Raw genomic sequence first — 14,436 nt, forward strand, 5'->3', positions numbered from 1 at the left:
TTTCTCCTGGTGGAACAAACATACACAGTGTGCACCTGCCCAGGAATGTGTAAAACCCACCACAGATCAATAGAGATTATCCAGAAACTGTAGGAGAACTTCAGCTCAATAAACTCTGTAGCGGAGAATTTTGAACTAAAATGCTTTCTCTAAATAATTAATCAGGGCTGCTGGTAGCACACTAAATACTCCAGATCTGGTTTCCCTGCATTTCTTGATATACCAGCACTGCATCTGCACCAATTTTTCCAACCTACAGTGTGGGAGCCGTGAATAAATGAGTCCCATCCCAGAGACCCTGGCAGCATCTTTGAGGAAATCAATGTTTTTTACACTGCACAGAGGATTTTACCCTGTGCGTCCTACCTGTGCTGTAGGGGAGCAATCAGTAGGTGTCATCTGTACTGCTGAAAGTCGGTTCTTTGAACCAGATGATTTCAAGTCAATGACTTTCAAATACCTTGCTCTTTACAGGATCTGTGGCACAGATAGCTTGCTTAACAAGCTCCATGGAGAGTTTTTGAACCTGTGTTGCACATCTTTCAAACAATTTCTTAATAATAAAAAAAGTTTCAGGAGAAACTAATTTTTTTCCTTAGTTTTCACTTAATACAGTGCTCTCCTCTGAAGCTACAACAAAAGACACCTCTTTTTCCACAGTCCAAAGCAAATTCTTTTTAAAGGTAAGCTCTGCTACAGACTTTGATTTTTAAATCTCTTGCTGCCCAGACCCAGTTAGCCTCCTGTGTTTGCAGTTGATTGTTGTAGCCATTAACACATAATTTTACACCTGAAATACATATATTGACATGCACTTCCATGTAATTTTGTTGTTTTGATGGCAAAGTAGCTCATTTTTGCTTCCAGCTACCATGTCATTCAGTAAGAAAACTAAATTCATAAAGTCTCCTTGATTTTTTTGGAACAAGAGCAAAAAAGACCCCTCAGAAATTATACTGGATCTGATACTGCTACAGTTGCAATGGGTTTTCAACCTGGGGCTATGATACAGTCCTCTGTCAAGAATGCTTGATGACCATGGATTCTTTTGGACATTAATTGCAAAGACAAATTTTACTTCCAAACTTGTGAGACTGCAGAGGAATCAGGATGGAATTGTTTTCCTAGTGATGCATACAGCGTTCCTTTACCTGTCTAAAATCCTGTAGAAACTTGCATCCCAAGGGCTGATCTGTATTAAAAAAAAAAAAAAAAAAAAAAAGAGACCAGGTCTTCAGCTGATGAAATCACACCAATTCACTGGCCAGTGTTCAAATCTGGGAACATCCTCCCGGAAATTCTTCAGGGAAACAGTGCTCTTCACCACCATTGATTAGGATATTTGATGGAGAGGCAAAGGAAGGAAAGTGACTGCTGAAGACCTGCAAGAGATGTGGTTTATTTTGATACAATCACCCCCTAAAATAACGTTCAGTCGTTGGTGTGGGTTGGGTTGGATTAGGTTGGGTTGAGTTGGATTGGGTTGGGGTTTTTTTTGACTGAGTGATATTCTCCACAGCCAACTTCTTCCAAAAGTGTTTCAGAGTCCTATGCTCTGAGACTTTTCTTCTGTTATTTTGGCAGTGAAAGAGAGATGCAAAAAGTCAAGCAAGAATTAATAAGGCTCAGGGCTGATCTCTAACAGAGATGGCACAAGATACATTTATAATCCTTGGATATGAAGGCGAGAGCCACTGTTATTACAAAGCAAATTTCTCCCACAGTTTGTGAAACAATAATATGTCAGGGCTTCCATCTTTCCCTGGACATTTCCTCCTTTATTCTGAGCACAGTTTGGACCATGAATCCCTGCTCTTGCTCCTTGACTTCCGATTTCACTTGGTTTCTACCTTTTTCTATTCCAAGCCCCCTCATTTCCTTTTTGTACCCTCTCTCACATATAAATTCTCTTCAGATCCTGCTGCTTTTTGCTCTGCAGGATCCTTGCCAAGAGCCCAGCCTTGCCATCTGTCCAGGAGAATGATGATATTGCTCAGCTCTCTTCTGGATGCTGAATTGTATGGCTGCAGCAGCAATTTTAATGTTAGCAAAAAAACCCTAACCAAACAAACAAACAAACAACAACAACAACCCCCTTCCCCCCCAACAATAATCAGAGTCCTGTGGAAGAAAAGCCCTTTTCCACCTCACAGAGGTCAGATGCTTTTAGTCATATGCATGTAAATAGCAGGATTACTTTTCCTATATTATATGTCTCTATATTTTCTTCTTAAAGGTGCACCTGAGATAATTTTACATCCATGAGAGCATAATCAGAATTCTTGTCACAATTTTTGTTGATAAAAACATACAATTTTTTCAAACCTGAATTATTTAGGGGGAAAAAATCAGTTTCGACGAATGTTTCTAATAAAAAATGGATCAAGCAGCTGACAGGATGGCATTTCTTAAATTAAATATTTTGTTTCAGTTTCAAACAAATCTCCATGCACCTCCTTTTATTTTTCTTTTTATTTGATGCCAATGAAAAGGGCAACTTTGGACAGAATAAGATGAAGAATTTATAATGGAGCTGATCTGAAGGCATTTTTGTTGCGAATTATGGGGCTGCAGCCTGATTTTTTTTTATTTTAAAAGAATTCTCATTATTATTTATAGTACTTGGAAAGAGGGAAATTTTCAAAGTTCTCCTGAGGTAGAATAGCATTTTTCTTAGTTTAAAAAAAATTAAATTGCAAGACTGAAAGACTTTATTGAAAACCTGACAAGAACCTGGGAGCACTTTTCCTGACAGCTCCTCAGCTGTGAAGTTGGGAGCACAGAGACCTCTTTTCCCCAGATTCTGGTTTATTTTAAGTTTAAGATTTTGGGGACACAAGTTGTCCATATAGGAATATATTCATGTATTCATATAACCACAGCTGCAAGGGATCTGCAGTGCCCGCCAGAGGAAAGCTGTGCTGTCCTGCTGTGGGGTCTGGAGGGACACAGAGATGCCAAGGGACAGAGCCCGGGATGCTCAGCCTGCAGCATTTCCATCTAGCAGCACAATAGTCACTCACTGCCACACTGAACACTCACAGTCCTCAGCCTGTCTGATAATATTGGTGTCATTGCTGGCTGCCTGAAATCCAGGATGCTGCTCCCCTGGGAGCTGTGATTTGTTAGGCACCTCAAAAATCTGTCCCTTTGTGTGTACAAACAGATCCATTAGTTGCAACCTCATTAAGAATCTGAGATTGGAACTTCACAGAAACCTATCTACATAATCATCTTTCTCCTTTCAGTGACAAAAATTTCTTCTCAGGAATTTTTTTTACAGTCATCTTTGTGACTGCAGAATGTCCTTATGGTCACTGTAGGATCTGGGCACATTCCCATTGCTGTCAGCAGAAAGCAGCTCTGGGGGTGAGGATGTTTTGCAGGAGGAGTTGTCCTTCAGGCAGAATATTAAACTGCTCTGCCATCTGTTTTACAGGGATTATTCTGGTGAATACTAAAAAATCCCTTGAAAGCATTTTTATAGTGTCCCTGTCCTGCTCCTTCTCCTTAGTGTTCAAATGACCTCTCCCTCCTGCTGTTGATTTTGAGTGTTCTCCCTTTCTGAGCATGCAGCAAGGCCCTGGGTGGCAGCTCCCAGCCTTGGCTCTCTCCCTGCTGGATCCACACCATGGATGTGCATTATGCATTTATGTGTGTGCACCCATGGCTCCTGCTCCCACAAGGCAACATCCTCACCCTCTTTGCTTTTCCAGAAACTCCATCATGCCCCAAGGTGCAATATTTCATAAGAAAACCCTCCTCATATCTCCCCTGCTCACTAATTTGACATGATTTCTGATCTCTGATAGAGCTCAGCTCTCTGACAAGCCCTGGCTCTCTTCATATAGTACCAGCCACAAGAAGCTCACCCTTCTCTGCATCCTCTCCAAGCTCTGCTGCCCTCCAGGCCCCAGTTTATCACCTCAGCATGCCAGACTTACCTATGTGCCCTCTCACAGAGGCAAATGCAGGTGTCAATCTGCTTTTTTTAAACATCCCTTTTCCTAGAGTAGATGCTGTTCCTATTATGAGGATATTCAAGACTTTAGGTTCCTATTTTAAGTTGCAGAGCTCAAACGCCCGAATTCCTGGCTAAGTATGCAACATCTGAGCTAACGAAAGAGCTAAAGAGCACAAGAAAACTGCAAGGTGCATAGTGTATTTTAAAGAAATGAGGAAAGGATCTGAATTCTGATGTATTCCATGTTTCTGTGTCCAACGCTCAGTTTCATGGGTTGTTTTGGGCAGACCCAGAATGAGGCTTTCCTGCCTCCGCCTTCCTGCCCCTGCAGACTCTGCCTTATGGAGACTGACATTTGTTGTGTGTTTAAACCTCACTTGCATGTCTCAGAAAGGGAACTGGCAGTTTAAAAAGGCCAAGGGTTGTAATTAGAATCATTTAGATTGGAAAAGAACTGTAAGATCATTAAGTCCATCTATTGACCCTAAACCATGTCCGCAAGGGCCACATCTACAAATCTTCTAAATACCCCCAGGGGTGGTGACTCCACCACTGCCCTGGGCGGGCTGTTCAGATGCCTGACAACCCTTTTGATGATGCAACTTTCCTAATATCCTGTCTGAAACTTCCCTGGCACAACTTGAGGCCGTTTCCTGTTGTGCTGTTGCTTGTTATCTGGGAGAAGAGACTGACACCCACCCTGCTACAATAGGCTTGGTGTGATGTGTATATTTGTCTCAAGTTCTCATGCATCACCGTGAAGGGTAATTATAGCAACCCAAGCCTGCCATCTTTATGACACATCATGATTTCGCATCTAAATGCTAAATGGGGCTGTTAATGAGTGAGTGCAGCTCAGCTTGAGTGAAAGGGTGTTAAAGAATCAGGTCTGGAGTGAATCAGCCTGTGCATATGTGGCAAGGAAAGAAAACAAGTGGTGTGAAATACAAAAAGTGTAGCGTTCTGAAGTTACAGCCTGCCTCTCTGCACTGCTCTTTCTCCTAGGGTGATCCCAGAAAATATCCATCCTACAAACTGAATGGGAACCCAGTCACTATTTTTTGCCATGACCTTTTCTCTGAAGTGCATGTTCTTCCTCATACAGGTGACTCTCACTGGTCTGTGAGACTCATCAGCTCATGCCATTGTTTCTTAGGCTGCCCAAGATGTGATTCCATCTGGTAAATGCCAATCTTTGTGTGTCAGTGAAAGAGCACGGATGCTTCAATAGGTCTTTTCTAAGTTTGTGATCTTTGGTCCTCTTGTTGTGGGAGGCGAAGAGCCCAGCTTTAAGCCTCAGCAGCTTTTAAATAGAGAACAAAAGGATTTCTAGCACTTGGTCTTTAAAAACATACTTTTAGCTTTTGAAAAGAGAGATAAGGTCTGTGGAGACTTGGAGTCTGATCAGTTATGCTATTGATCATTAGTTTTATTGTTACTTCGTTTCCCAAAATGAGTTTTCAATTCAGTTCTGTAGCAACCAGAAAGGGACAAACACAGTGAGGTCACTGCACTTCCTGCTCCAACATTTGAGGTCGCTTTGAAGCATGACCTGCCAGCAGATGATTCTTAGAGACTTCCAAAGCAAGGCCTAATGTTCTTTCGCACATATTGTTCTTTTGTTTTTCCTCTTTAAAGAAAAGCCTCTTTCCCCTACTTTTCAAAAGAAAATATGTCTCTGTGGAACGACATTTTACTGCCTTGGAGAACACGATGTTCAGTCATGACACAAATCTTTGTGTAATCAAGAAAGTTACTTCAGGACTGGGAGGTTCTGAGACTCAAAAGTAATTTTGGACTTTTTTTAACCATTAAAGGTAACACTCCAGCACTGAAACAAGAGCTGTAGAACTCACTTAAGTACTTCTGATGGCTGTCAGATGTATTAACTCCCCTGCACATGAACAGCTCTGGTGCCTATGCAAATACTCTACTGCTCCCTGCACTGTAGAGTCCTGATCATTATAATCTGACCAGAATGCCTTTGGCATTTTTTGAAATTTTTTTCCATTGCTTTACTGCTTGCCCTTTATGAGCCCTGGGAAGAATGCCCTGTTACCTTTTTCACTTGATGCAAAATGTGTGGTGTGATTCAGCATAAAGAAAGGGAAGAGGAAACACATCGAAGGGAAGGTAGTGACTAATAGCAGAGGGGCAGAGAAAAGGAAGAAGTTATGGCAGGCTCTGTAGAGGCTGTTTTGTAATTATGGGCCACAAATATATAGGTAGATAAGCAGAAGTGCAGAGGAAGCTTTTATGAAGTTCCTTGGAGCAGCTCCATGAACAGCACAGGCAAGGCATGGCCATTAATCCATGCAGGGAAGTCAGGCCTCTGTTCCTTCCTTACCCTGAGCATTTGGGCTGCCGGAAAATCACAGCAGTTGCAGGAGGAGTGGTGCCCCTCTGAGCATTTTATTATAGAGAGTGCTACTGAATTTCTCCTCTGAAGTCATTTTAGCTGCATATAGCACTGTTATTTACAGTGTGTGCATTTGCGTGCGCTTCTATAGGTCAACTGACTGTGTAGGTAACAACACCCACACATCCTCAGGCTTGTGCCTGCCCATGTCAATCCATCCCTCATTTACACTTTATTTAGGCAAGTAGCTCAAAGCTTAAAGCAAAGTCTACGTTCTGTGCATGCCTACGCTGTGCTGGCTGCTCTGGTGTGACTCCACTCCCTTTCCCATGTGCTTCTCCTTCCAAACTCTGTGTCTACAGCTGTGTGAGGCAGGGGAACACTGGAGAGCCAGATGGCTGGAAACTGCCTGGAAAATAATGGAAATCAGGTGTCCAGAAGGAGAATGTGTTTAGAGTGTCTTGACTTCCCTTGGTTTTCCCTGCAGACAGCAGTGGTCCTGTATTAGCTTTGGCTTTTTGCTCTTTGTGAAAATCCTCCCCTGTTGATGTTTAGATATGGAGAGAACAGAGCTTGGTGTGACTTTTGGTGACTTTATCTTGGCAGATGCTGCATGCCAGTTGTGCATCTGGCATACAGATGGAGAGACACTAGGGGAAAAAAGAAGCCAATAAATAAAATCAATGTGGGGATCTGGATGAAAAAGAAAAGCAAGATCATATTTTGTCTCAATATGATGCTAGCCAGTTGTAGGGACCAGGGATGAGTGTACTCTGAGGAGATGGATGGAAACATATTTAGCAACCTGAAATCTCTGGTCCAGCAACCCAGCCCAGTGCTGTTCTGATCTCTGTGGAAAGCAGGACCACATATGGGAGGCAGGACTTCCAGGAATGACAGAAATTGGGACCACCTGGTACTTTACATTCTACTTTGGGTTCCCACTGAACTTGGTACATTTTAATGCTCTGGTTTTTTCTGAGGCTTTGGGTTTTAGTGATGCAAAAACATTCCTCTGTTGCCATATTTTTTCAAAGGAAAAGCATGTGTTTAAAATGTTGGGCATTAAACTAAATGCATGTGTGCTTGCAAGCTTGCTGCTGTCTCATTGCTATTGTCCCCTCTTTCTCAGGATATGACCTTCAGCACCACAATGAACCAGGAAAAACCTGTCAAATCCTCCTAGTTCCCCGGCTGTGCAATTTGCTGTTCCCCAGACAGCAGATTTTCTTACCCAAACCACAGAAACCAGCAAGTCACAAATGACAGCTGAAAAGTGAAGCATTACCAAAAGCTGCGTGAGGCTCTGCCAAAGAGAACCTTTACATAAAATACTCCTTTTGAGCCTGGGAAGCTGTGCATCCCATCAGTTCCAAAGAACAGAGAGAAGATATGTTCAAGTAACCAACACCAGGAATTGCACAAATCCATACAACATTTTAGAACATCTACGCAGCGACCTGCAGCATTTAGAATTCTCTGTTCAGAATGGATGATGGATACAGAAACACAAACCAGGTCTCAGATGACTACAGGTACCAGGATGGCAACTACAACGCACCCAATGATGGCTACTACCGGGGCGGGGACGAGCCCGCGCAGGAAGAGGATGCCCAGAGTGATGTTACAGAAGGCCACGATGAGGATGATGAGGTCTATGAGGGGGAGTACCAAGGGATCCCACACCCAGATGACATTAAAGAAAAGCAGAAGAAGCGAGCCCCTGCCGTGGATGATGAGTACAGAGACCGTGCTGACCTCATGGCCGAGAGGATGGAGGATGAGGAGCAGCTTGCCCACCAGTACGAGAACATCATCGAGGAGTGTGGCCACGGACGCTTCCAGTGGACTCTCTTCTTTGTTTTAGGGTTGGCACTGATGGCAGATGGGGTGGAGGTGTTTGTGGTTGGATTTGTTCTTCCCAGTGCTGAGAAGGATATGTGCTTGTCCAGTTCCAACAAAGGGATGCTGGGTAAGTGCCACTGGCAAACAGCTCTTCTAATGCAGTGAGGAGCAGCTGGGACACCTATTTCTAGTGACCAGCTGATTTCAAGATCTTCTGATGACTTTCTTCTTGTGTTGAATGTCATGCATAGTCATGCCTGGGTGGATCTGACTCAGGAGGGGTTCACATGCTGATGAGCAGCAGAATTGTACCAGAATGTGCTGCGACCCCACTGCCAGTCTGGTCACGGTGACCTGGGTCTGGGCAAGGCAGCTCACAGTGTGCAAAACTCAGGGATAAATAAGTGAAAAGTTAAAGGTGGATCTAGTAACTCAAAATTCAAAGCTGTTAGAAGGTTTCCCTTTACTTCAGCCCAAAGTCCCAGCTGGAAAATCAACTGTGCAGTGAGTTCCTTCTGCCTGCTAACTTCCCCATTTGCTCATACATCCTGGATCAGATGTTGTCAATGGAGGTTCTTTTTAGGTCTGTGGAATGCAATTAAAGTGCAGCATGCAGATTAAAGCTGAGGCTACTGGCAGCACCCCTTTAGCATCACTACTGACATCTCCCTGAGGTCAAAATACAAGGCTCAGTTATTGGGAGTGAGACTGGGTGGAAAGGTTTGGACGAACAATTTTTTCCCTTGAACAATAGGGAAGCCAAATTCCATCAGCCCAAACAGCAAAGCCTCCCAGATCTCCAAGAATTAGGACAGGATCCAGCATGGTCTGTAGTGAGGGCCAGCCACACAGTAGGACAGAGCATCTGGAAGGGAAATAACAGCTCTTGGAATAACTGCTTGAGGAGAGAGAGTGTGTCTTGATGAACATGTACTGGGGTTGCAGGGAATCATCAGGGACTGTAGGTCCTACATGCTGGCCCAGTCGCCCTGCCTGATGCAAGGTAAATGCAGATTTGGGACTAGACCCCAGACGTTGACTTCATTCTATTTACATTATTTTCATGTGACAAAGGCAATAGATAATTATCCCTATATAAATCTCTCCTCTTGCTGTACTGAGGTCATATTCACTTTGCTGTTCCTCCCTTTTTTCTTTGGACTTGAGGATTGGGATGTTTCTTTCTATAGGTAGCCAGGTTTGTACTGACTTCTGTACTGACTTTTTTTCCTTTACAATTCCCTTAAAAATTCTAGCTCAAAATATCTCCGGTCAGATATCTAAAAGCAAACCTCTCACAATTAGATCCTGATTTCAAAGGGACTTTGGAATTCACCAGCTCCCTGTGGGACACAAGGCTCGGTGTCTTTTCAGCGATGAGACCTTTATTGAAAAGCAGGTCATTTATTTTGGTGACTCTATGAAAGCTGAGATTTTCTGAAGTTCTGACCCCATAAATATCCACCTCTGTATAGTTCAAGCTCTGGCAGGCTCCTGAATGAGAAAACTTCAAATGTCACAAGGGAATCTATCTATCTTTGAAGTATTTCTGGCCCAACCACAGGTAAAAATGAACACGAAATCTCCCCAGAGAGCATGTTCTGCTTTTTCCAGCTCAGTATTTGCAAGGCTGAAAGTTCAGGGTGTTCTGATAAGCTCTGAATAAGCAAGGAGACATTTGGGTCCGTATCCAATCCCAGCTCCAGCCTCCTGCGCACTGACAGAGCTAATCTGGGACTGCTAATGAGGGAAGAGAGCTCTTCTTGCTGCCTTTCCTGCCCACTTTCAAACACAGCTTGTGAGAACCTGATTTTGCAGAACAATTTCTCCTGTCCTTAGCTTGTTTGTCTGGGGGGATCTGCTGTCAAAGCTTGTGTTCAAACTATTTCATTGCTTCATTATGAGAGGAAAAAGAATTTTTCTAAAACCAATAAAAGCTGGTTCATCTTAGTTTGGGGCAGGGAGGAGAGTGAGTGGTTATGGTGGCATGCAGTGGTTATTGGCTGGTGGTGTACATGGGGCGGGTGTCTGATTCAGTCCATCTTATTTGTTAAACACCCTTTCTTGTCTGCTGGACATTTCTCTGCTGCTGGATCTGCGGTTTGTGAGATGACTCTTTGTGAAAATGAGTTAAGCATGGCTTGGAAAGCCTTACATTGCCCAGCAGTGCTCTGATGTGAGTGCTGAGTACCCGAGGCACTAAGAAGAGAGTGTGGCAAGCCTGGGGTGGGTAGGGGTCTGCTGGAGGGCATAGGAAGGGAACAGTGCAGATCTCTGGGTCTGGAGAGGGGAAGGACACATTTCTGCCAAATGAAGGGTGGCAGCAGCAGGGAAAAGAGGGTGTTGGAGGTTTGACAGGTAGCAGGGCAGTGCAGGGATGTGAGGTCTGGGTGCAGCCCTGCCTCCAGCAGAGCCTCGTGTCTCAAATACTGCCCCTGCAAGAAGGTTTCATCCCTTTTCTGAGCAGCTGGGGCACAAGGACAGCAGATACCAGCTTCTCAAGGGGAAGGCTGAGGAAGTGCTGTTACTGGAGACAAGAACAAAATCACCAAAATCTTTCTTAGGATAGCTTCAGCTCCCATCCACCTGCACCTAGGAAAAAAGGTATCTCCCACAAAGCTCAGAGTGTCCAAGACAAGCTCATGTCCCTCTGTGAATCCATTCCCTTAGTGCTCGATGGCAGTGCACATTGATCAGGGCTGAGTTACACTTAGAGATTGATTTGGTGGCAAAGAGCCTTCACCTCCCTTTCTAATGTGCAGTGACGGTTTTGCATGAGTGTGTCTGCACAGGATGATCAGGGGGGTGACTAGAGCAGGCACAGCTTTCCCTCAGGTTATCACACAGTTTTAGGAAAGCAGGGATATTATCCACACATGAGCTGCTGCCCCTTGCCTTATCCCCATGTACCAATAAACATCTACAGATAAGCTCGTGTTTATTCCCAAGGGACCGATTATCTCCCACGTTTTAGCTAAGGAAACATAACCAGGTTTTCCCAGGAGCAGTTAAGGTCACTTCCAGGCAACTGCTAACATTTAAACACACACAAGGTCTCAGCCATAACAAGAGAGGCCAGGAGGGAAAAACTGGGAAATAAGTCAGGTGAGTAATCAAACTCCAGCAGAAATAGGAAGGGACAAATAAGAGAGATGAAGCAGATGCCTCCTAAAGACCAATTTAGTGAAGTTCAGCTTCTGTTAAAAGAATATTTTACATTAAACACTCTGCATATTGCATATTTTTTCTCCCTTGGAAAGCAGTCATGGGAAAATATCAAGCAAACTATGGCCAAATTATGCAAAAATTGCAAATAAACAGATGCCCACAGTGTTTCATGAAATGTGTGAAGTGGATATGACACATCTTAGAAAACGTTTACATTTCATTCTGAAAATAAACATCTCACCATCAGATGCAAATTAACAGCTATTTTAGCCCTAAATATCCCGAGTGGGACAAAACACATATTTGGAGTTTTTCAGTTATGAGAAATGCTATTTTAAAGATGATTTCAGGGGTATTACAAAAATAAAACCCAACAAAAAAAAAAAAAAAAGAAAGAAACAACAGTATACATATTTTAGCAGTTTGATTCAATGAACTTATAATACAAGTTGTTAAGAACTTGTTAAGTTGTTAAGTTTGATAACATGTAGCAATATTATTTTTACATATTCATTTGACAGATCAACTTTGCTTAGCTTTCATCAGCAGTAGTCAAATAATAATTCAGTTCTTAAATTTACTGAAACAGAATATTACTTCTCAGTATGATACAACCTATTGGAAGTATTTTTTTTAATATGCTAAGGATAATCAAAAGAGTAATGAAATTTTTATTTTTGTAGTTGCTGAAAGGCACACAGTATCATTATTTGGAGAAATATCTTATAAATACATATCTTTACACGCTATAAATCATTTCTTAGAGGACTAAATATTATGTTCGCAAGCACCGAGCAGCAAGTACACAACAAGTATAAAAGATAATGACATAGTAATGTTTTAAACTTCTTCACATGCTGCATATAAAAAGCTCAAGGCACAGTTAAAACATCAGCCCTCCCAGATCCCAGAGCTGCAGTTGTGTTATCGTCATTTCACAGTTCACTAAACTGAGACAAGAAAATTTTTAAGGGCTTTGCCCATAACTGTAAAACAACTATACCAAGGTGGAGAATAAAATTGCTTTTTCAGACTCCCTTCTCCTTTTTATGATTTAATAATAATTTTTTTAAGGAGAATATAATATTACAGACTCTTGACCTCACTATGCCGGATAAAAAAAGCTAGGAAAAAAATCTTATAAGTAACTATGCTTTTATGTAGCAATTCAAGTTTGGCTGTGTGAGTCAGGTTAAATAGAATGTGTACAACATGCCTGCTTTCAGTTGTGTGGAGAGGATGTTTTATTATCAGCTGAGATAAAATCTGGTCGCAGCTTCTCATTGACCTGAATTCACCTGATCTGACAGTAAATCCTAATCCCCTCTGCAGAGCTCCATGGCTTTTCTCCACTTTGTGTGGTGGTTTTTTTTTTTGGTTTTGGTTTTTTTCCCTCTGGCTGAGCACAGACAAGCCCAGCCATGCCTCCCTTGCTCTGCCATGGTTATTTGCTGCCTCTTTTGCTCCTCCATGGCCATGGACCCCAACACAGCAGCCCCTACACCCTGGTGAGACCTGCCCATCAGGCATTTCAGAATCCTGACTGCAAATTTGCTCTCAGTTAGAAACGTTTAGCCCAAGATGCAGCCCAAGGAGCATCATCACCCTGAGCAGTAGGGAAAAATATAAAAGTGTATTTGTGATTTGAGAACACCCCACATTTTGTGTAGGTCTGATATGAGGATGAGTGGCTGTGTCTCCATCTGTAAACATGGTGGGAATTTCATCTGCTGTGTTCCAGCCTGAGGAAGTTTTTGTTGGACAGAAAAGGATTTGTTTGGCCTCTTCTGTTGAAATCTTTGCTTTAGCAGAGGGGTTGGGTAGGGAGAACCAGATGGTCCCACAAATATTGTGGTGCTGGACAAGTCCTGTGGGGAGAGGTGAAGGTGGCTGAGGGTAAAAACCACCCACACCCTGCTGGCAGCACCGAGCTCGGCTGTGCCTTGGCTCACCTGTGCTGTGCCTTGGCTCACCTGTGCTGTGCCACAGCCCCAAGGGCTCACCCCAGCTCCAGCTGCACAACCCCTGCATCCCAGCAGCCAGATTTGCCCAATATCCACACACAGATCTCCCCAAATGCAACGCTGCCTTTCCCATAGGAGATTCCCTTCTCAGTGCCAGAGCTGCTGGCTGTGGAAGGAGTCTCACTGCTTGTATTAACCAAGAAGGAGAGTGCAATGGAACCTTGCCTTTCCTTTGACTCCCGTTTAAAGGTCAAGTTGATTCTTGGGAAAAGCCTTAATAAGCCTACAAGGAAGAGCAGATTGAAAATTGCAGGAAGAATGGAAAAAAAGACCATCAGCCTTCAGCTCATCCACTGTCAAGACCCTCCCCTGTTCTGGGACATCACTGTAGTACAAGAGAGTCAGAACTATCCCTACTTTATTCCTCTCTTTCAATGACTTGCAATTGGATCTCTGCCTTGCCACATCCATCTCCCAAACTGTCCAGACCTAACTCACAAAGTTGTTTGTGTCCATAAAGATTCTATATCAGTACCAGTATTTCAATTTTGGTTTTATTACAATTTGAGCCACAAGGTATACAAGGTCCTATTAGTTTTTGGTTGTCCAAATGTTTTCCCTCTTCAAGAGCCTGGGTTTTTTTAGTTTGGTTTGTTTTTTGTGGGTTTTTTTTTTTTTTTTTTTTGTTTTGTTTTTTGTTTTTTTTTTTTTTTTTACTGTAGAGCTGTACTGGTAGTCGCCTGGGATTGGAAGGCAGTCAGGAGCTTTCCTATTCCTGTGGTTACTGGTTCCATGCAAACCAGAGACAACCCTGGGCCTAGGCAGCCTCCTCACCTCCCTGACAGCCCCAAGGACTCTGGGACTAATTCTTCTCAGTGAGCTATTTGGGTTTTTTCTGCTCGAATTTTGTATTTATTCCACAAGTTTTGCCTTGTCATAAAAGGGATTATTTTTGGATGTGCCTCTTTTTATAAAACTTTAATCCCATTAACTAACAATGAGAAAAAAATTCAAGCTTGTGATGCAGTTTTAGGCAAACCTTGAATTTTCTGGGTTTTTTTCTGAAACCCTTAGAAGTCTACTTTTAACTCTATTGAAGTAGTAAAAATACAGTTTAACACACCGAGAGCCAAATA

General features: G+C 42.9%; 1 protein-coding gene across 1 annotated transcript in view; it reads left to right on the forward strand.

Annotated features, from left to right (window-relative positions):
* SV2B (synaptic vesicle glycoprotein 2B) overlaps positions 1-14,436 on the forward strand; it is a 58,151-nt gene that overhangs the window by 19,430 nt on the left and 24,285 nt on the right. The window contains exon 2 of the mRNA XM_066196430.1: positions 7,456-8,295. Within this exon, the coding sequence (XP_066052527.1) occupies positions 7,812-8,295 (484 nt within the window). The 5' untranslated portion in view covers positions 7,456-7,811. The remainder of the gene's footprint in view (positions 1-7,455; positions 8,296-14,436) is intronic.

The sequence above is a fragment of the Chamaea fasciata genome, unplaced genomic scaffold, assembly GCF_029207755.1.
Source record: "Chamaea fasciata isolate MVZ Bird 193981 ecotype frontalis unplaced genomic scaffold, bChaFas1.0.hap1 SCAF_14, whole genome shotgun sequence".
Taxonomy (NCBI): domain Eukaryota; kingdom Metazoa; phylum Chordata; class Aves; order Passeriformes; family Sylviidae; genus Chamaea; species Chamaea fasciata.